The sequence below is a fragment of the Amblyomma mixtum genome, chromosome 1 (genome assembly GCF_055824585.1).
Source record: "Amblyomma mixtum isolate Tamu chromosome 1, ASM5582458v1, whole genome shotgun sequence".
NCBI classification, from domain to species: domain Eukaryota; kingdom Metazoa; phylum Arthropoda; class Arachnida; order Ixodida; family Ixodidae; genus Amblyomma; species Amblyomma mixtum.
In genome coordinates, this window is record NC_143012.1 from 136,748 (window position 1) to 159,167 (window position 22,420).

At 47.9% G+C, this 22,420-nt stretch overlaps 1 protein-coding gene across 1 annotated transcript; it reads left to right on the plus strand.

The window, feature by feature from the left end:
* Nucleotides 1–9,867: 9,867 nt before the first annotated feature.
* LOC149365169 (uncharacterized) lies at nt 9,868–17,469 on the plus strand. The gene is made up of 3 exons (XM_089579018.1): nt 9,868–10,017; nt 15,424–15,726; nt 17,248–17,469. The coding sequence occupies exons 1-3, from the start codon at nt 9,868–9,870 to the stop codon at nt 17,467–17,469; spliced, it is 675 nt and encodes a 224-aa protein (XP_089435144.1).
* The last annotated feature ends 4,951 nt before the right edge of the window (nt 17,470–22,420 follow it).

Consider the following 22,420-nt stretch of genomic DNA (forward strand, 5'->3'; position numbering starts at 1 on the left):
AGTATTAGTTGTTTCCACCTTTTTAATGACATCGTTGATTATAGAGGACGGGCAATCTTGTTTGTTTAGAATGTCCCACATGCGATTAGCATTTTCGTGAAAATCTTCCGGTCATGAACAAATTTATTAGAATCTGATGGCCTGTGAGTGTGGGATTGAAGTTTTGCAGTGAGTTGGGTGGCAGCTGCTGAAATGAAGATACTGTTGACTGTCTGTGGGTTTTTTATAGACACTAGTGATTCTTCAACTCGAACCAGAACATCCAGGAAGTTAATTTCACTGGTTGAGTAGGTGTGTGTGAAAGAGATATTAGGGCGGATTTTGTTGAATGCGGTGATAAACTGGACGAGTTCGTCCTCAATTTCTGTCCAAACTATGAATATGTCATCCAGAAAGCGTTTGTAAAAAGCAGATTTTTTTGGATATGAGGAGAGAAAGTCTGATTCAATTTTGTTCATAAATATGTTGGCGTAATTTGAAGCCATTTTTGTGCCCATAGCTGTACCGTTAGTTTGAAGATAACACGAGTTGTTGAATTCAATGGTGCTAAGTTTAAGGACCAAATTGGCAAGTGTCTCGACGCCACTTGGACTAGGGGTGTCTAGAATTTTTGTATTGTTTACTTAAAACTTTCGTTTTAAAACCCAGCATGAACAGTTTCTATCTTTATCTCTGCTATTTTTAAAGCGCTTACTTCTTCGCGCGCCGAACAGCTTAAGTTGTACCTCCATAGTTTCGAAATAGAAAGAAAGTGTAAATGCGATGCGAGCAGATTTAATTCAACGCCTAATTTTAAATCGACAGCGTTAAGGTTACCATTGAGTGCAAAACCCGGTGTCCTCCATGCGGCATTTTTGTGTAAAGAAACCTACGCCACGCGTCATGTAAAGTATTTGATTTCATTTCATTTTTTATTGAATCACAACCAAAATCAACACAAGCAACCGCACTCCTAGCTCGCGGGCTATTTGGGATCCAAGCACATAATGTTCAGAAAACTAAATCACCAAACAGCACAGACATAAGACGCACTTCAAAGGAGCAAGCAGAGTTACAACCTTTTGCAGTAGTACGACTTTAGCCGTGCATGGAAGTCGGTATTTTACTTTACTTCTATTCGAATTTCATTCCAGTTCTAGTTCCTACAAACAGAAGTTTTCTCTAGATCTCTGGAATGAAGATAATTGAAAATAGCCCTTGTAATGTGAATAAAATTCCGCGCATGTGTGAAACGACTGGACGCTATAAATTGGTTTTACATAAAGAAAAATTGCCGTAAATTTTAGTCGTTAATCGAACCCGCTACCATTGACTTGCCATCAAGATACGCTACCGACTGGGCCACGTAGGCATGTTCACTTGGCTTAGGTACAGGGCAAGGGGGGGGGGGGGGGGAGTGAAGCATGTGGAGTCGGCTTAATCTGAAGCATATTAACGTGGTGATTATTAGAGAGAACTAAAAACGTGTTAATCAGTGATATATTCATCAGAGTCACATTACGCGCGCGAACTGCAGTCTCGAAGAATTCAAGGACCAGAACGTGGAAACAGTGTTGTGATAATTGTGCGAATGTTAATAAAGAACAATGACTACGTGTAGTGAAACACCTGAAGGGAGCCATTAATTCTTTCCCGTCATATCCTTAAAGGCGGAACTCAAGCGTCCCCTTAATTTTTCTTGCACACGCATTCGACTATTTTCCGGGTTTAAGTAAGATTAGAACAGAGCTGATGTTTATAGATTTCATCTTTCGGTTATTGTGATTTGTTCAGCCATTTTTCCTTGGTGCTCTTTTGCAAAAGCCTCAACACAGCTTTTGTTTGTGTTGGCTACAGAGTAGGCTGCGCCCGAATGCGTCAGAGTTGTCGGATAGAAACATTTGATAATGTGCAGCGTTCGATAGTGAAAGCAACATGGGGGGAAGGAAGGGTGGGAGGGGGCAGTTTTGACTTGAGCATTTGTGTGCAAGTAATCTTTGGTTGGCTTGGATTAATCAATGACTAAAGACGTTACCAGCCAGTGGAAGAAAAAAAGAGAAATTGTCCACTATCGCATAACTTAACGGCACTGCGCACGAGGCTTGATTAAAATACGACCGATACGTCAATCGCAGGGTCGCAGCAAAATTTTTTCCTTTCTACAAAACACACAGCAGCACCAAACCGACTGCTACAGTCTCTCCATAGTAATGGGTAGTGGCACGGGTAGTGGCTTTGGATTCTGTGTGCGTCGGCCGCGTTCCAATGCCGGTCAAAATTATTCTGTAGCCCTCCACCTAAGCAGCTGTTTCTTCCTTCTTTACAACCTTCCGTTTCTTATTTTTCTCCCACTCCACGCATTGGCTGTCAACCGAGAGCATTGTCATTTCCTCACAAAGCATTTTCATAAACAATTTTTGCAATGCTAGTAGCAAAAGCAATACAACACAGACTCTTATTTTCGCATTGTTTTTATTAATTTCCTTCCAGAAACGTGTGCACATACAATTTTGCTGCTTTAAAGAACCTTGTGTGCGTGCGTGTATGCGCGCGCGTGCGTTTTTGTGCGTGTTCATGCTTATGTGTTCACTGTGCATGCGTATGTGTACATGAGCATGTGCGTTCGTATACACTTGCGTGCGTGTGCCTGTGCGTGCCCGTGTGCTTGCCTGTGCGCGTGCGTGCGTATGCATGTGTGTGTGCGCAAGCAATGCAAAAGAAGCAAGCCCTTGGTGACGCTCCAAACAAGGCTCTGATCCAGAGAAAAAGGCCGGGCTTTTTCTAGTTAATGTTAACGAACGGAACGTTAACGAACGTTAACGAACTAGTTAACGAAGCGGAATGCCCATAATAGCAATATACTCAGCCCGAGTAAAATCACGCACAAGTTATTCGCCGTTCCTCCTGAGGGCTTTGCTATCTACGAGAAAGTACTGGTATTTGAGGATCGAAGGACTTTATAACATTATCAAAGATGTTTATATCGCCGGCGTTAAAGGACAACTGCCCCACCTTTTGGGAATTTAGAGATATTCAACGATTCAAATCTATACAGCTTGAAAGTAAAGCATGCCAATTGTTCTTGCGCTAGCATTTAAAATAGTAACGTAACCGATTATTGAATTTTGCGTTTCTCCTCACAACACTGGAGGCGTCCGGGGAAGCAGGTCACGGAAGGTAAGATTTGAAATTGCCGCTGCCGTCATCAACACTCTACAGTGCCTCATTGGATGCTGCCGAAGAACGGTCGGCGGGGTTTGCCTTTGGTGGCGTTTGAACAAAAACATCTTCGTCTAGTTGGGTTCCCTTCAAAAGCAAGCGTTTATGCTTTTAAAATGCCCCGGAACCTTCCTTGACGTCCTCATGCCCCTCCCCACTTGGAGCTGTGCGCTGCGGAGAAGCTTGAAGGTCGTCGCGATTTTAATCGGTGATTACATCAGCATTTGAAATGCTAGCCCAAAAGGACTTTGCATGATTTACTTGCAAGTTTGACACATTCGACCCCTTAAATCTCGTCACTTTATAAAAATTATGCAGTTGCCCTTTATGGTAATTTTTTCCTTGAAGGATGGCCTCGTGGGAGATGTTGTCAGAGGCGCCTTTTAAATCTAAGGCCAGCATGTCATTAACGGCGGCGAAAAGGTATTTGCTTACGTGATGGCATTCTTCACGGGCCGCACAGCCAAGATAGGCATTGTTCAAACTCGCACCGACGACAAGAGATACTGCGCACAAAGGCACACCACAGGGAGCTACCATTTCACAACTGATTCTAAAAAAAAAAAAAACATTGCTACGTTCAGGCTGTCGCGTGCGCTACAAGCACTTCCAAGTGCAGAGTTTATCAGATATGCGGATGATAAAACAACATCTTTCTTGGGATGGCATTGCGCACACGAAAAAACGAACACAGGAAAGAGCAGAAGATGACAGATAGAGCCTAACTCGCCCAGCAAGAAGTTCTTCTAGATATAACAATATGGCTCACAGAGTATTCTGTGGGCCAAAAACGAACCACTCTGCAATCAGCAGCATGGATAGTCTAGGGCTTCAACTCACAAAGCCGCCTCCTGTGCGCACTGTAGAAACCGGAGGTCGTACGAATGCATGGCCAGCGAAACGTCTCTCAAGGCTATATTATACTCACGATCAACGGTCAAGCCACCGAGGAAGTTAACCTGATCCGCATTCTTGGTCTCTGGATACAGAGCAACCTCCGTATCACCCACGCCATACAAACTCTCAAAACCACCACAAACCAGCTACTCTTGTATAAGAAGGCGCATTAACAAGCATCACCAAGGAATGCGAGAATACAGTCTGCGGCTATTGCAAGTACTGGTACTTAGCCTAATTACATGCGGACTGTCCCTTCTCCACACGTTAACGAAGGGAGAAGAGCAGCAAGTTGAAACCGTCATAAGGGGGCTACACAAGACAGCCCTTAGCCTTCCTAAAAACACCTCGATGGAGCGTTTGACCACCCTAGGTGTCGTGTTCGTCGACCAAGCGACGCCAGGCCGCGCCAACAGCCCTGGCCTCCTCCGCGCATACTCGCCGCCCGCTTCCAAGAAACAAGCGCGGGCCGGCCGCTCCCACAAAAGCAGGCATGCGTCTGTCTCCCCCGACGACATCTGATCCCCACAGCCCGTCGACTGACGCATTCCACAGCAGCGGAAGTGCTTTCTTGTACACTCGCTCTCTCTCTCTCTCCCTCTACGGTAATAAACCCCCAGTCTACACCCAGCAACTGCCTTGAGAGGTTCCTCGCATGCGGGGCTCCCACGCCCCGAACTAACACAACCATTAACACTGGCGACGAGAAGTAGGATGTAGAACGTACGCAGTTCGAAGTGTCGCCGATGGCTACTGGAGGACTGCACGGTGTCATCGAGCCTTTTCGTGGATCGTGGATTCAGCGCTTCACATTCTACCTCGTGGCAAACGATGTCTCCGACGATGCAAAGAAGCACGCGCTCCTCCTGACGCTATGCGGACCGACACCTTCGAGACTGCTCGCGTGCTGGTCACACCGAAGACTCCCGGAGAAGTCATCTATGGATACCTATAGTCACACTTCTCCTGAAGCACTTCGACCCTAGACCTCCCGGAGAAGTCAGCTATGGATACCTATAGTCACACTTCTCCTGAAGCACGTCGATGGCAGACCATCCGAGCTGTACAGCCGTAACGTTTCCAGCGACGTGACCAACTGCCGTAAGTCGATCAGCGGCTACGTCGCAGCCTCAAAAGTTTGACAGCCGACTGCAACCCTGGAGTGCTGACGACAACGCCTGCAACATCGACGACGCCGGCAGAAAGCAAGTCGATCAGCAGCTACGTCGCAGCCTCAGAAGTTTGACAGCCGACTGCAACCCTGGAGTGCTGACGACAACGCCTGCAACATCGACGACGCCGGCAGAAAGCAAGTCGATCAGCAGCTACGTCGCAGCCTCAAAAGTTTGACAGCCGACTGCAACCCTGGAGTGCTGACGACAACGCCTGCAACATCGACGACGCCGGCAGAAAGCAAACCGATCAGCAGCTACGTCGCAGCCTCAAAAGTTTGACAGCCGACTGCAACCCGGGAGTGCTGACGACAACGTCTGCAACATCGACGCCACCAGAAGCGTGCTTTGGACCTGGCCCTGCCATCAAAAAGTGCGTCAAGGCAGCAGCGAGGACTCAAGGGAGTGACGAGCTCCGCAGAAGTCCACGAGACCTCAACACAGAAACGGAACGGTTCGTAGGCACCTTGGTCACATTAAACCAGGTGCAGCAGCCTACCCGACGGAAGATCCGCCGCCACACGATCGGACGAATGGACCAGCAGCAAGTAAACAATACACTGTGCCAGCTACGTTCGTTATCACGCTGCCAGCGGAAACTTCGCCTGTGCTCGACCTGTCTACAGCGCCCCCCTCCGAACATGGAGAACCGGCGGCCAGTCTGGACGACCGTGCGACGCAACCTTGCGGAGACCAACCCAACGGGTCCACGCAACAGCAAGCGCTACGACCCCAGCGTGAACGGCGCCCGCCCGACCGATACGGTGACCACAACTAAGGAGGAAGGGATGTCGTGTTCGTCGACCAAGCGACGCCAGGCCGCGCCAACAGCCCTGGCCTCCTCCGCGCATACTCGCCGCCCGCTTCCAAGAAACAAGCGCGGGCCGGCCGCTCCCACAAAAGCAGGCATGCGTCTGTCTCCCCCGACGACATCTGATCCCCACAGCCCGTCGACTGACGCATTCCACAGCAGCGGAAGTGCTTTCTTGTACACTCGCTCTCTCTCTCTCTCCCTCTACGGTAATAAACCCCCAGTCTACACCCAGCAACTGCCTTGAGAGGTTCCTCGCATGCGGGGCTCCCACGCCCCGAACTAACACAACCATTAACACTAGGAATCTTCAACACGTCTACGGAATTAGCAGAAGCCATCCGTACATCTCAAGCACTTGGACTTCAGGCCACCCAAGCTGGACAGGCTCTCCTAGGCCGAATAGGCACAGTGGCGGTCATCCGCGCGCTGGATGGCCGCCATTGGGCGGTCCTCAGTCCTCCATAGAAAAACAACGGAAGGAGAAGTGTCATCATGGCTTTTATACCGAAATATGTGCTTAAAGACGTCCACACAGGCTGACGACTTGCGCGAGTATCCTCCCTATGCCGACGCCTCGGCAATTCCACGAACGTGGTTTATGTGGACGCCACCGCATACCAGCACCATGACAAGTACGCAGTGGCGGCAGTGGCCCACCACATCTCCACTCTGTTCACTGCTTCTGAAAAAGCCTAAACACCAGCGGCCGCGGAACCACCGCCGTGGCCATTGATGATGATAATGATGATGTCCTCAGGCTTAATGGCCCATACCCATGGCGGGGGATTGGCCAGGGTGCATAGCGGATAGTGGCCATTGCCATTAGGCATTACGAGTCCCCAGGTCAAAGCCTTCTTCTTTCTCCTTCTTCTATTCCTTCTTTGGCCATGGGGCCATGAACCCCATATGGTCTAAATTATCCAGTGCCCTCCACTACGGTGTCCCTCATAGCTTGAGTGACTTTGGGAAGTTGAACCCTTAAAACGAAGCCAAACAAAACATTTTCCGTCTAGAGACCACAGACCGCATGAAACCAGACAAATGGCAGGCGGTCATATGATTCTTTGAAATTTGTAAATATGTAAATTAAGGAATACAAGCTCCTTTTAAGTGCTCTCTGGCTCTTTCTAGTCTGTCCCCTGCCGTCTCTATCCTGACACGGCACCGTACATGCAATCTGGCCCAAAACATTGATCAAAGCGACAAGATAAGATTTAAGGTAGTACCCTTCTGATGCTAAAGCATTAATAACGTCAGCAGTAGCCACAATGCATCCATCCTTCTCTTAGGAATTCAAAGATCCTAACACGCAATATACCCTATATATAGCCATGTATAAGTTGGTTTATGGTTTATGGGGTTTAACATCCCAAAGCGACTAAGGCTATGAGAGACGCCGTAGTGGAGGGCTCCGGAAATTTCGACCACCTGGGGTTCTTTAACTCTTTCGCTACCGCGCCATAGGCGATCGTTTGCATATGATCGATTCAAATCGCCCGCGCAAAAAAGCTAATTTTGGAGCGTTGTGGACGTGCTCCGCCATCTAGTTAGCGAGCTCAACAACTGCTCTTTCGATTGCAGCCTTGGTTTCAGTGTTTTGACATGAGGGGGCGCCGTGAAAAATAAAACTTTGAACGGCCGCAGCACCGTCAGCCGGAGAAAATGGCGTCCGCGTCGCCGCGCGCTCCTCGGAAGCGAAAGCTGACACCGAGCACGTCGGCCGGTTTCAGTTTCGTTTTTTGCGACGAAAGCAGCGGTTATTAGTCGGGCAACAATGTACAAACGTTGGATTTCGGTTTCGGCAGCAAGACTTCGCCTCGGGAGCCTGGAACGTCAGCGCGTACTTGCATGTAAGTTCTGTTTTCGTTCGCTGTGTGTTTTCTGCGGTGCTTACGGTTTGTAATTGATGACAGTGGTTTATTTTTGTGCTTCAGGGTCTTGACAACGTATGGCGAAGACAGTTTGCCAAATGCTCAAGGTCGCGTCGCGTTTTTCAACCAAGACGACAGCTAGGTGTCCATATCGGCACATCGCTGCGGAGCGGCGCTCGGAGATTCGCTCGAGTTCTCGACTTTTTTTTGATGCTCTTCACGGCGGAAATGATGAAGATCGTGTGCGGAAACACTAATAAGTATGCATGGATGAAGATTTTCAGCAAATTCGGCGTGACGGCTCATGGGAAGACGTGCATCTGTTGGAGATTCTGATGTTCATTGGAATCATCATATACATTGCAATTGTTGACCTGCCACGACTGTATCTCTACTGAAATACCAGAATAATCTATTCTGGCTCTCTGCCATCAAAAATCTTTTCTCAAAATTGGTTTTTCGCTTTTTTGTTTTTGTTTTTTTGCACGTAACGGACCTGGATGATTCAGTGGCGGCAGCTTCTATTGGCAACACTTGAAAAGTGTCCTGGCTTTTGAACCACATCGATAAAACTTATTTCATCGATCCTGATGTTTTAGAGCGTGCCTAAAATGCCAAATTTTATCAGCTGGCTTTCAGGGAGCAGCTCATTCAAGAAATCTTCGGGTATGATGAGGGAAAAGAAGTCCACGCCCCCAATCCTCTCATAGAATCCATTCAACACCAACCGAAAAGAATGAAAAAAAGAAGAAACTACAAGCTCGGCTATTAGAGAACAAGGGAGGAACAAAGATAAAACCTTATGTGAAGCACTTGTCAGTCTACCTCTACTTCACATCTTCACCTCTGACTGCTCTTCACAGTGGCACCACAGTCATGACCCCTGACTTGACAAGCCATGGAAAGTGCAGTAAATTTTTCTCATAGCTGAAACTGTGAATAATGACAGCTATAAACATGTGCAACAGTTTGTATATTCCAGTTTTCCTCTAATCAAGTTCGGGCTTAGTGCAGCCGGTAATTTCTGTTTTTGCTATTTACTTTTTTTGTGTTTTTAGCAAATTTCACAAATAAATGTTCATTTACTTTTGCACACACAACTCTGGTGTTTGTTTCATTCAGAAGTGTAACTAATAAGCTACAATTTCATGCATTGCAATATGTGCTGGGTGTATTAGTTCTTGAGAACAAAAATTTTCTTTCAATACGCTCCAAATCGTGCATTTTTCCGCGGTAGCGAAAGAGTTAACGTGCACTGACATCGCACAGTACACGGGCCTCTAGAATTTCTCCTCCAAAGAAATTCAACCACCGCAGCCGGAATCAGCAGCCGGAGTCCGCAGCCGAGCACCATAACCACTGAGCCACCGCGGCGGCATGTATGAGTTGATTTTGTTATTTACAAAAACGACGATTCGGAATTCGGGGTCGACGTAAATGCGGCGCCGAAGGATATATGTATATATGTGGGGTCTAACATAGTTTTGTCCGAGCCGTGGCTACAGTACGCACCACGTGCCAGTGCCCATTCTCGACAGGACAAATGGGGCTCCATGTGTAGAAAAAAAAAAAAGTTGAATTCGTATATTAGACTCGCGTTAAACTCTGACCGAGGTTAGCTAATCTGATCGCGACGCAGATGGAATATCACATTACTCATTCTTCCACCTGAATCCACTACTTAATCCACCTTAATCCACCGCTCAAGCCACTGCGGCGGGTAGACTTCGGTGCACCAAGAAAAAAAGTCTTGGGTGCACGTTTACTTTTTACTACTACTACAAGCACGCGCCCCTACAAAACGCCGTGAACGCTTTCGGAAGATCTAGGGCGGAAAGCTCAACGAAGAAGACAACGAAGATCGTTTCACGCGAGTGCCCTGTCCAGACCAAGGGAGCTTTCTTTTTGCGCAGTCATGTCCCTCAACGTCGTTTCCAACAGCTTCTACGACTGGACCAAGTCCGTGCCCCGCGAGCAGTGGGACCCTCGCGACGCCCAACTTGTTCGGGCGGCGAGGCCGTACACTGCGATTGAGCGGACCATAGGCTACGATTTTCGAGACAAGGTAAGCATCCATGGCTGTCAGATCATCACCACCCTAAATACGTCCACTGCATCAGAAAACTGAAAGGGGATTGACGTAGCTAAACCGAGTGGACGTGCTAGAGCAGGTGTTCGTTCTTCATTTGGAGGGGCACTTAAGCTGCGCCTTAAGGGTATGACGTCGTATATTTAGTGTGTTAATGCCCCTACATGCACAATTGGCCATTCTCTTCTTAACATTCATAGGTGGCGACTAACCCTCATAAAGCTACTAGCGCAGTGCCCAAGCTTTTAAGTGATGCGGCACTGAATTGGCAGGTGGCTCTGTCTATTATAGCTACAGGTAGAGTTTGTGCGACCCATGTTGCTTTTCCCGAGCAACCTCTCGCGTAGCTGGCGCGAAGCTTCTACGAACTTACCCGAGCTTTCCTTAGTTACTACTCCAGCTTACCCGAGTAACTACCCGAGCTTACCTGAACAACTCGGGTAGTAACTCGGGTTCCCAGGCAACAGCGCAAGATCGTACGTACATACGGTGACAAGATTCTTGGTCGGTGTTGCTGAGCACATGAGTGCTTTCACAGAATAGCTTTCTCCAACTGGCATGCAGCTAACCATGTTTTGCACCAACTGCGGGCACTTTATTCCAAAAACTTTGTATTCTTCTCCTGCCACCTAACTCGCTGTCACTCCTTGCTACATTTGCCTCGGTAGCGCTGATGGCTTTGAGGGGACGGCGTAGTTAGACTTATATCGATGACACGGGCTATTGCTTCGCGTGTGTCACATAACCTAAGCAAAAAGGGGTAACTCCTACCGCTGCCCAAGGAGGCTGTCGTTCTAGGAATTTCACAAGTAGACTTTCTACAGCGTGCTTTTTATGGTTCATGGGACGTCGCGTGAGAGACGCTGTACATTACGCTTGCCTTCTCTTGTAATCTAGCCCATTACCCATAACGACCGTCGATTATCTTGCTTTCGCTACAGATGCCCTGCCCGCGTCCGTTTCTTCGCTTTTATTAGTCATCATCATCATCAGCCTACAATTAACACTGTCCGACGCCAGCCGCGGCCACCCTTTCCACGCAAACTTCTCAATCTTTTCCGCCCACCTAACTTTCTACCGCCCTCTGCTACGTTTGCCTTCTCTTCGTATCCATTCCGTTGCTCTCAAGGAACATCAGTTATCTTGCCTTCGCTCTACATGACCTGCCCACGCCAATTTCTTCCTCTTGGTTTCGACTAAGATGTCATTAACCAGCGTTTGTTACCAACTCAGCTCTCTTCCTGTCTCTTAACGTCACCACTATCATTTTCGTTTCCATAGCTCGCTGCGTGGTTCTCTATTTCGGTTGAACTCTTTTCGGTGTTCTCCACGTTTCAGCGCCATAGGTGAGTACCAGTAAGATACAGCCGTTATATACTTTTCTCTTGAAGGATATTGGTAAAACTGCCATTCCATTGGTAAAATGCACTCCACCCCGTTCTTATTCTTCTGAGCAAGAACATTGTCTTCTCTTGTCTAGTGCTTTCGCAGTTACTCGAGTAAGCGCGAGTTAGTTCGCAGGAGCGCGTCGCACCACCTAGGTCGCGTAACCTGGTGACGTTATCACAACCTTCCCACCGGATTGTGACGAACTGGCCACCATGGTAGCTCGCGGTTAAATTAATGATTGGTCTCAAGACTTTGCTGGGAAAAAGCTACAAGGTTGGCACAATTCCTACAGGTGGCTGTGATAAAAAATTGGCGGGGGCTTAGCTTTGGTGAAGTGCATATGTAGCGCCTCTAGTGGGAAGAGCGGGGCGCGCCGTGCCAAGCTGCTGCCGTTACCCGATGGGCCGAGTTGGTAGCTCGTCTCTCGCTCCTGGTATGACGTCACGCCATAACGTCACTAGCGCCTCTAGCGGGAGGAACGCGGCGCGCCGTGCCCAGCGGCCGCCGTTACCCGACGAGCCGAGTTGGTAGCCTGTCTCTCGCTCCTGGTACGACGTCACGCGGTGACGTCACTAGGCATGGTATGACGTCAGGGGTCATTCTAAAGGTCAAAAGTGCCAAGTGGCCGCCGCTGCGCGAAAAGCCATTCTTGGGAGTAGTATTGCTTTCGCAATAAAACAGCCACCTGCCAGTGCAGTGGCGCATTGCTTAATTGCTGCGCCACTGCGCTGGTAGCATTATGAGGACTCGTGGCCATTTGCGAATGTTAAGTACAGAATGATCAATTCTGCATATATTGGCATTAACCGACTAAAATTACCGTGTCATTCCTTTAAGCCGGAGCTCAAGTGTCCCCTCCATTTGAACAATGAACACATGCTTTCGCACGTCTACCCGGTTAAACTACGTTAAGCCTCTGCCAGTTTTTTCGACTATGATGTCATTAACTGGCATTTATTTCCTGACCCACTCTGATTTTTCCCTACCTCTTATCCCATTACCGTTCGACGTTGCATATGATACAGAGCGCAAAATGCCAATAATTTTAGTTTCCGCACGCATATATACTTGAACTGCTAGCATGACTTCGGTTTATGCTGAATTCTAGACGCCCGTGCACTGTGCGATGTCAATGCAAGAACCCCACGTGGTCGAAATTTCCGGAGCCCTTCACTACGGCGTCTCTCATCGCCTGAGTCGCTTTCGGACGTTAAACCCCAATATACTAAACTAACTAGTTCAAGGAACGCTCTTCTCCAACGTAACGGTCAACTCAAGGCTGAAGTAAAAGCCGCAAGAGATGCAAGAACCCCGCGATAAGATAAATTCGTGCAAAAGCTAGACTTAACGTAAAGCAGCCTAAAATTTAATTGGACATAATGCTGCATTCACAGATGATAGCAGTTTTGAATTTTGCACTTGAATTCCCATATGCGCCTGCGTGTTAGCAAATGGTTCTGTGAATCTTAGGCACTGAGATATTATAAAAACTAGCTCAAATCAACTAATATGAAATCATTTTTTCTTAATGAATCTCATTTTTGCGGTCAAGGACCCATTAATGATGAGGCTCTGGAAATCCAGAACGTTCATCTAAGTTTTTCATAGGTTCAGCACTCTCGAGCAGCTTGGAAACAGGGCGGTTTAGCCCGCGAAGTACGAGGTCTGTTAGAAAAGTATCCGACCTTTGGCCGAAGAAAAAAACTGGCATAACTGGAGCGTTAGAAACATAATAACCTTCAAAGTAGTCTCCTTGGGGCTCCATATGCATCTCCCAGCGGTGCTGCCATTGTTGGAAGTATTCCGAAAAGGCCCTTTTCGGAATGGAATTTAGCTCTGCTGTCGTTGCAGCCATAATGTCCTTTCTTTTCTGAAATCGCGCTCCTTTCAATGTCCTCTTGATTTTAGGACACAGCCAGAAGTCGTAGGGGGACATATCAGGAGAGTAAGGAGCCTGTTGAACTACAGGAGTCTGGTTTTTCGCCAGAAAAGTGAATCAAATGCGAGGAATGTGCAGGAGCAATGCCGCGAGGGATGCGCCAATTTCTTGTTGACCTCAATTCCGGTCTCTTGCGCCGCACAGCACCACGTAGGCGATGGAGGACATCCCTGTAGTACTGTTTAGTCATTCTTTGACCCTGTGGGGTGCGTACTCGTGGTGTTCCACACAGAGGGAGTCAAAAAAGCAGTCAGCATCACTTTGGCATTGCTGCGCACTTGTCGGGCCTTCTTTGGTCTTGGTGACGTGGAATGCGTCCTCTGTGACGACTGGGATTTGGTTTCCGGGTCGTACCCGTACACCTAAGACTCGTCACTAGTGATTACGGCGTCGGTGAAGTCAGGGTAACTGTGTGTGGAATCCAGCATCTCCTGTGAGACTTCAACACGAAGCTGCTTTTTCTCCACCGTCAGCAGCTTCGGCACGAATTTCGCCGCAACTCTCTCCATGGCCAAATCTTCCGTGATAATGGAATGTGCAGAAAAATTGCTGATGTCCACCTCTTCCGCAATTTCTCGGATAGTCACACAACAGTCCCGCATCACCACAGCGTTCGCTTCGGCAATTACCTGGTCATTTCGGCATGTTGATGGCCGGCCGGAGCGTGGCTCTCTCTCCACGGATGTGCGGCCGTCTTTAAACCAGTCGCACCACTGCTTAATCTGTGTGCTGCTCATAGCATCATCACCGAAAGCCGTCTGAACATTTCGAATAATTTCCACTTGGCTATCGCCAAGTTTCTGGCAAAATTTGAGGTAGTAGCGCTGCTCCTCTCGCTCCGCCATTTTCCTTGCAACAAAAAACCGACGAGAGCACAGCGCACTCCCTCACTCAAACGCTGCTTCCCAGCGACTGACGCTATCGGCAGGCGGGAAAAAATTCGTGCATGCGCACGAGGGTTCAAGGTCAGCTGCTGTAAGCGCGCTTGTTTCATATCCATCAGGTGTTCGCAAAAAAATATAAAGTCGGATACTTTTCTAACAGACCTCGTACACTGTCCTTGGTTCACCTATAAATAATTCAGGGGGCACTTTGGCTCTCTAAAGTGCTGCAAGGCGAAAGCGTTTCCTGGCGCACTGTTTGTTTGTATTTACTTTTTTATTTTTCATATTTTTATTTTTGCTACTATCTTGTTATTATTGTTTATTTTTATTTTCATATCCGATTTTATTTTGCTTTTATATTTGCTTATTTTCTTATTTTTATTTTTCTTTCCTTCACTTAATTCCTTTTATTTTATGTATGAAACCTATGCATTCACTAGATGCGCCTGTATTCATGCTGGAACCTTGAGCCTTCGTGGCGGAGTGGTAGCGTCTCCTCTTCAAATGCCAAAGGCCCTGGTTCGATTCCTACCCTCGGCGCAGTTTCTTTCTAAGCAGTGACGCCGAAAGGCGGACAAATCTGCCGATGCGTCTGTCGACACGGCTGCCGACGCGTCTGTCGGCATTCCTGCCGACGCGTCGGTCGGCATTCATGCCGACGCGGCTGTCGACATTCCTGCCGACGCGTATGTCGACATTCCTGCCGACGCGTATGTCGACACGGCTGCCGACGCGTCTGCCGACATTCCTGCCGACGCGTCTGCTAACGACAGTATGAGGCATTAAAGGCTTTCGCCTTAATAATGAAAGCAATAATATCACTCGCACTACTGAATACGGGTGTAGTACTGTGGCTGCATAACCTGCCTAGGAAGCAATTATGGCGTATCAGAAATTCCTAGACTGTGATGGCATGAATTACTTGCATCCTTCTCCATTCTACCCGGGTAACACCCGAGCTTACCCGAGTAACTCGGGTTGCTAGGCAAGGGCACAAGATCGTTCGTAGGTACATACGTTCGTACGGTGACGCGATTCTTGGTTGGTGTTGGTGAGCGCATAAGTGCTCTCGCACCGAAATAATCGCTCCTCTTCTCCTCTGGTGCCCTCTAAGCGTAGATAATCAGGCAGTGTGACTGAGATAAAAGAGCGCTCCTGTTGTCTGAGCAGGGATTCCTGCTCCAGGCTTTCACCCACGGCTCATTTCCTGCTGGAGCACGCATCGTCCCGGGCTTCATGCGGCCCATGGACTTCATGGGGGATGCCCTGCTCAAGCACATGCTCACGGTGCACCTGTACGGCTGCATCGACCCCCTGGCGCCGAAGGCCCTGCACGAGACTCGCCAGCGGATCGAATGCAACCGCTTCCTGGGGTTCGTGGTGGCGCACCACGGGATGCATAAGCTGCTGCGCTACTCGTCGCCCTCGCTCAGTGAAGAGATCGTCCAGTACGTGAGGAAGCTCAGGGATGGGGTGAGTCAGTAGCGTTCAAGCAGCGCGAAAAAAACAATCACCACCAGCCTGACTACTGCCACTGCAGGACCAATTCCTCTCCCACTGGCGTCCATGGATGGATGGATGGATGGATGGATAGGAGCGCCCCCTTTGAAACGGGGTGGTGGCAATTGCCACCATGCTCAGCTTTTCTTTCTTTATTATTTTTTTTACTGTGCTGGCAATTCTCATTAAAAATCACCATCATCTTTACCTACAGTTTCCTACAATTCTAACCTTATGCCACATCTCTGCTTTTACCATGTATCCGCGTGAAGCGGATACATGGTCCAATTATCCGCGTGAGGCGCCACCTGACGGTCATTTTATCAGCGCTAAAGCGCTCATACGGGCATAAGAGCCGAGAAAAACACTTGCCCATTCATCTTGCATTTTGCTTGTGCACCGCTCTTTGCCATAGCAACTGTGACGCCAAGCGGACAAAATTTGGCCCGGGCCAACTTCAGAATTTTACCTTGGCCGATTTGAAGCAAGATCGATGTCCAAGCATTATTGACCTTTTTTGACGAGCGCTTTCGCGCACAAGGCTCTTAGCTGCTAAGACGCAACAATTGTGCTGTGTAGGTGCGCAACACTGCGCCTTTGAAAATAAGGACCCGATTCTCTAAGCCTATTACGGCGTGCCAATGTGACAGGGGTGTAGTCACTTCTGGGAGCTTCCAACATAATTTGGAACTAAGTGCAACTTTTTTGTAAAGTGCACCTCTGTCTCGTTGACGGGTGTCACATTTAGAACCAGAGAATTTCATTCGCAGATGCGAGTTGTGAATATTTACATCACTGACCTCAAGCCTTCGACACGCCTTTGCTTTAGTGTGTTAACAGTGAAGCCCACATTCACGGAAAAAGCTCTGTGTTTGCGGTCTTCCAATAGGCAGGTGGCCTACCTGCCACAGTGGGCAGGTGATAACCTCTCCACTGGGTTTTGGGCAACCTGCCCAGGTGTAATTTGCATCTGGTGACACCTTAAAATATGGGTACTACGCAGTGTACAAGTTGCATATATGTAGTGTTTCAGACAGAATTTGTCATTTCTATTCTTTAATGTGTGCCTAAGTACCTTACTGATCACAAGGCAGTCTTTTTAACCTTTAGGTGTAACCGTGACTGATATGCATGCGTAGAACGCCAGTAATACGGCAATAAACGTCGTGCAATGCACTGTACTTCATCCATGCGATTCAAACACTCAACGCAGAGAATACACTTGATCATGATCATCATCATCAGCCTGACTACGTCCACTGCGGGGCAAGGGCCTCTCCTATGGCTCTCAAATTAACCCTGTTCTTTGCCAGCTGTGGACACTGCATCCTCACAAACATCTTACACGTGATGTCATGCATAAGAAAGCGTAACAACGATAAACAGCGCAAAACGAATATAAACAATGCAAAACAAGGGTCACAGAGTGCTAGCGCACCTTATTCCAATTTGGCCTAACTACACAAATTATCTTTTTTTTTTTTCGGACCAAAGGAATACCCGGGATTCAGGGCGCAGGCCCCTCCGAAGCCGCTTGCCGACTTATTCGAGTCCCTGGCCTCCGCTGTGTACCTGGACTCGGACCAGAGTCTGGCCACCGTGTACCGCGCCCTCTTCCCGCTGCTGCGGCGGCAGATCGACGCCGAGCTGGAGCGCAGCGCTGCCATCGCAGAGGAGGCGACCGCGAACGACCGCAGCGACGTTTCCATGGAGTGAAAATAAAGAGAATGCCCGAGGGAATGTTAGCATGCTCTCGTTAAATGGTCGACTGGTTCCTTGCGTGCTTAATAGACCGATTTCACAAGCAGTTGCGCTACGCCACCGCCGCCGCGATGCACTCTGGGAGTTGTGGTACTCCGGCCGGCGGCCGCGTCAGCGCGGTGCGTGGCGCACGCGCGAGAAGCAGCCCTGTTTGCGTCGCCACGCGGTGTTTCTCTGCGTGAATGCTGTATTTGCGGGACAAGTGCGTTCACCTGAGGAGTGTCGTGAGCTCCAACAACTGTGCGAAGCAGAGCGTCCCGGATTTTCCGTTTTCTAGAAGAGAAAAAGTAGCCAAGACATTGCATAGAAGCTGTTCACGAGAGACAGCTGAAGAAGTGCTGTTCAGCACATTTAGCCGTACTGTCCCTGTTGATCAGCGGACAATGACAAATAGCAAATTTTCAAGTTCTGAACTGTATCAAATGCCCTTTACGCGGCTCTCAGCTTTAAGGCAGTCCCCTAAATTGTTAAAAAGAAGGCAATCGGATTTGTCTTCGTGCTGCATCGTCAAGCCTTCTTTGCAGCGATTTCTGCCCGGTGCAAGGTTGTAAGGCAACAAGTGTGCTAGATTTATTGTTATATTCAGGAATCCACAATGTTAGCTTGATGCACGTATTCACTCCTGATGTCTCGAGCTCCCATACTAGCGATAATGCTTTCTCTATTTCACGGAATGAGAAAGCGGGCTATAAAACTGTCGAAATGTGGAATAATTTCCAACGTTTTGTTGCTCACTGGTCGTTGAGTATACATGGTAGTCCAGTAACAGCCACATGCCATTTATGCCGGGATATCACCCACATTTTGTCCGTTGTTTTGGATAAAAAAGGCCATCTAGTGTTTACCAATCAGTCAACCTGTTCAGACTCGTACTAAGAAAATAGCGAAAGTGAGTCGTACGGGAGACGCCCTGGCAGAAGATTATATTAACCTAAATAAAAAAGTAATTAGTGTATCAATAATGAAAATAAAACTATACGTCACGAAATTAAAATCCACTAAACCCTAATTAGGCGTACTCAAAAGCTCCCCGATTGGCTTCTCCTTTTCTCATTTTGTACTGAACACAAGCATTTGTCACATCTTCATTTAGAAAAACAGCATAGCTCGCTCGAATCGCTCACCTTTCCTGCTGGTGACCCGCCGAGCACGTCGTAAATACATGTATGTGTTTACGTGAATAAGAAAAAACAATCGCATGGCCGGTTTTGATCAAGGGCTATGATGAAAAAATAAAGGCAACAAACGCTGTGTGACACGTCTATAGCGAATGCCTAGATGAATACAGCGAATACTGAAACAGCAAAATGAGGTGGCAAATATGTAAATACTGTCTGAAGACGTTAATTAAATCACGTGCATCGCTATGCGTTCAAATGTTCTGCTGACAAAATTAACGAAAGCGGCCGTCAAGCGCGTTTTTATCGCCACCTGCAGCATTTTCCAAAGCAAGGTTCGAGGAACAAACGCAGCGTCGCCACCGCGGCCACTCCACCTCATGCGGCAACTGACCACCCTCTCTGCGCTGCTCCTACCGCGATTAGCATTGCACCCCTCGAAACTCCGCCGTGGAGCCTCTGTTTCCTTTATAGAGCTCAACACAATAAACGAAACGGCGGAAAGCTGCTGCGGCCGGGTATAATGCCATTCAAGGCGCAAAGTAATGTAGGCTGTCGTGCAGACGACGCCACGAAGGACTACAGCCAAGATGGCGGCTGGCTACTTCCGGTAAACGCGCGCATGCGCAGTATGCTTTGTGAAATCGGTCTATTAGCCTCGCTTGCACGAACATTTCACGTTCTCTTCAAAACAAAGAATGCTTGCAGCCTGATCCGGGACAAGCAGCATTTAACTTATGCTAGAGTCTTCATGCAAACCTTTCCCCGTATGGTCGCATATGCATGTTCCAGAGACTGCTGTCAGCCAGCTTGCAAAAGCTAGAAAGAAATAGCAGAATTATGCTGCAACATATTTAATAGCAGAACTAGTTCGTGTAAGACTTGAGTACGTTCTCGTACAGCGAGCCCCTCACTACGCTCAGTAATGCCTTGGCTTGTTAACCTTTTTGTTTTTAGTTATTAGCTGCAATTTCCAAATATAAACATAACCCGCCGTCATCGGCAATGTGTTTTAGCACTAAAACATTCGTATGCTCACCAACACTGACTAAGAATCTTATCGTACATACGTATACGTACGTTCTTTAGGTCGTGCGCCGTTGCTTAGCAACGTGAGTTACCACTCGAGCTTACCCAGGTTGCTTGGGTAAGCTTGGGTAAGTTCTGATTAGCTTCGCGAGATCTTGCTCGGGACATGGGTCGCACAAACCAGTGCAGTGGCAAATCGCTTAATCACTGCGCCACTGCGCTGGTAGCGGTTTGAGGGCTCGCCGCCATCTATGAATGTCAAGTATGGAATGACCTATTCTGCAAATATGGGCATTAATCTACAAAAGATAACACGTCATACCGTTAAGGCGCAGCTTAAATGCCCCCTCCAAATGAGGAATGTACATCTGCTGTCGCTCTTCTATTCGTTTTAGGTACACTAAATTCTTACCCACTTTTTATTTATCTTGTGCCCACAGCGCCAGTTTGGCGTTACAGCGGGATGGATAATACATGCAGCAATAGATGTATAAAATGCTGGTAAATGACAAAACAACAAAAAAGAAAACTACTGCACGACTGTTTAAAAAAAAAACGTCAAGAGCACGAACTTGGTGCATGTGAAAAATGTGTGAGAAACTGATCAGAGAATAGTGTTTCGAATGTGCATTTTGCGCAGTGAAAAGACCGCCACAGAAAAATACGAGAGTGTGAAGTTACGGACATTTGCGATATTTTAATACGAGCGCTGTTCAGTAATGACAGTAATGTTCAGTAATGGCCGCCGCCTTCCGCGGCTGCTGAATTTCAATGGAGGCGAAATTCTAGAGGCTCGTGTACTGTGCGATGTCAGTGCACGTTAAAGAACCCCAGGTGGTCGAAATTATTCCGATATTATTATTCCACTACGGCACCTCTTTCTTCCTTTCTTCTCTCACTCCCTCCTGTATTGCTTAACATACGGTGCGGTTCAGGTGCCCACCGAGATGTGAAATAAATAGTGCGCCATTTCCTTTGCTCAAAAACGAACTTTCAATCTTGTCGCGGAGTTTTGAATATTAACGGTATAATGATCATTGAAGTTTGTCATATGTTTTTCGCTGTTCTGTGTTTCATGTGGCTTTGATTAACCCACTCACCTCTGTAATGGCCTTGGGCCTTGAGGGTAAACAAATAAACACATAAACCAGCTAACTGACCAGGCAGGCCTTAGTAAAGGGTGCTCGACAATAGACCACATTCACACTATCGATCAGATGAAAGAAAAGTGCGCAGAATACAACAAACCCCTATAGATTACGGCCTTCAAAGATTACGAACTCACTCGAAACATCAGCCGTCATGCAGGCATTATGTAAAAAACGTGTAGAAGAGCCGTATGTAAAAGTAATGGAAGATATAACAGCCGAATAGCTACCACATTCCTCGATAAACACTGTGATAAAATTCCAATTATAAAGAGTGTCAGCCAAGGAGACACGACCCCTCCGAAACTATTCACCGCATATTCATAAGAGGTATTCAGATACCTAGATTGTTAGGGTTAAGAGTTCGAGAATACGTTAGTAATCCGCGCTTCGCTGATGACATTGTCTACAAAGCATGATCAGTGACTCAGGCAGGCATAGGAGAAGGATGAGTATAAAAATTCATACGCAGAAGAATCAAGTAACGTTCAGCACTGTCTAATAAAAAGTAAAAACCAACTATCCCTGCAAGATGTACTCTTAATGTTAGCCTCGGAAGAACGGTACAACGGTGTATGATTGTTAGCCAGACGCTTGAAGTGGCACGTTAACTACCTAGGGCAGGTAGTGACAGCAGATCCGGACCACAAGAGATAGGTACCATAAGAGAACATCATTGGGAACGTGTTTCTGGCATGCGTCCTTGTGTGAAAATTCCAGGACGGATTCAACTTGTTTCAACAAGAGAGGAGCCCCGTGCACACATCTCGAAGAGTGAGCGCTGTTCGTGGTGTTCGACGTTCGTGGTGTGTGGCAGCAGCCATGGCCTCCAAAGGGAGCCGACATGAACCCCGTTGAAAATGTGCAGGGCCTAATGAAAGCCAATCAAATGAGGTCCCAATTTGCAAATGCCATCGCATACACGCTGTGGGAAGCGATCAAAGAAGGATGGGATAGGCTTCGCGCCGACAGAGACGTGGTCCGTTCCCTGTACGAACCGATGCCACGCCGTTTGGCAAGCGTTATTACTGCTGATGGTGATTTCTCCGTACTAGGAATTGTGTCTTTGCCAGGCATGCCTGAAGAATGTTTGTTTCTTGTTCTCAGTTTTGTGTTTCGGGACAAATACGTTGCTTAAGGGTTCTTTTGCGCCCTGAGTCGGCACGATAACTATGGATGATTTGGTTCTATGGGGTTTAACGTCTCAAAGCGACTAAGGCTATGAGAGACGCTGTAGTGGAGGGCTCCGGAAATTTTGAGCACCTGGGGTTCTTTAACGTGCACTGAAATCGCACAGCACACGGGCCTCTAGAATTTCTCCTCCACCGGGATCGAACCCGCGTCTTTCGGGTCAGCAGCCGAGCACGATAACCACTGAGCCACCGCGGCGGCTATAACTATGAATGAGTTACGATGCACTCTAACGCTCGCAGTTGAAGCAAATGGATCGAGTGTCGTCGTCAAGAAGGGCTTTTCATCGCAGCGGGCAGTTCGCGGCAACGAGGCCTCTGTCGCAAGCAAGAGTCAGAAATGATTAGCGAAAGAAGAAAAGAAAAAGAGTCCGTGCTCCGCTTCCTTTCCAAAAGACGCGATATAAAGGCAGCGGGCACC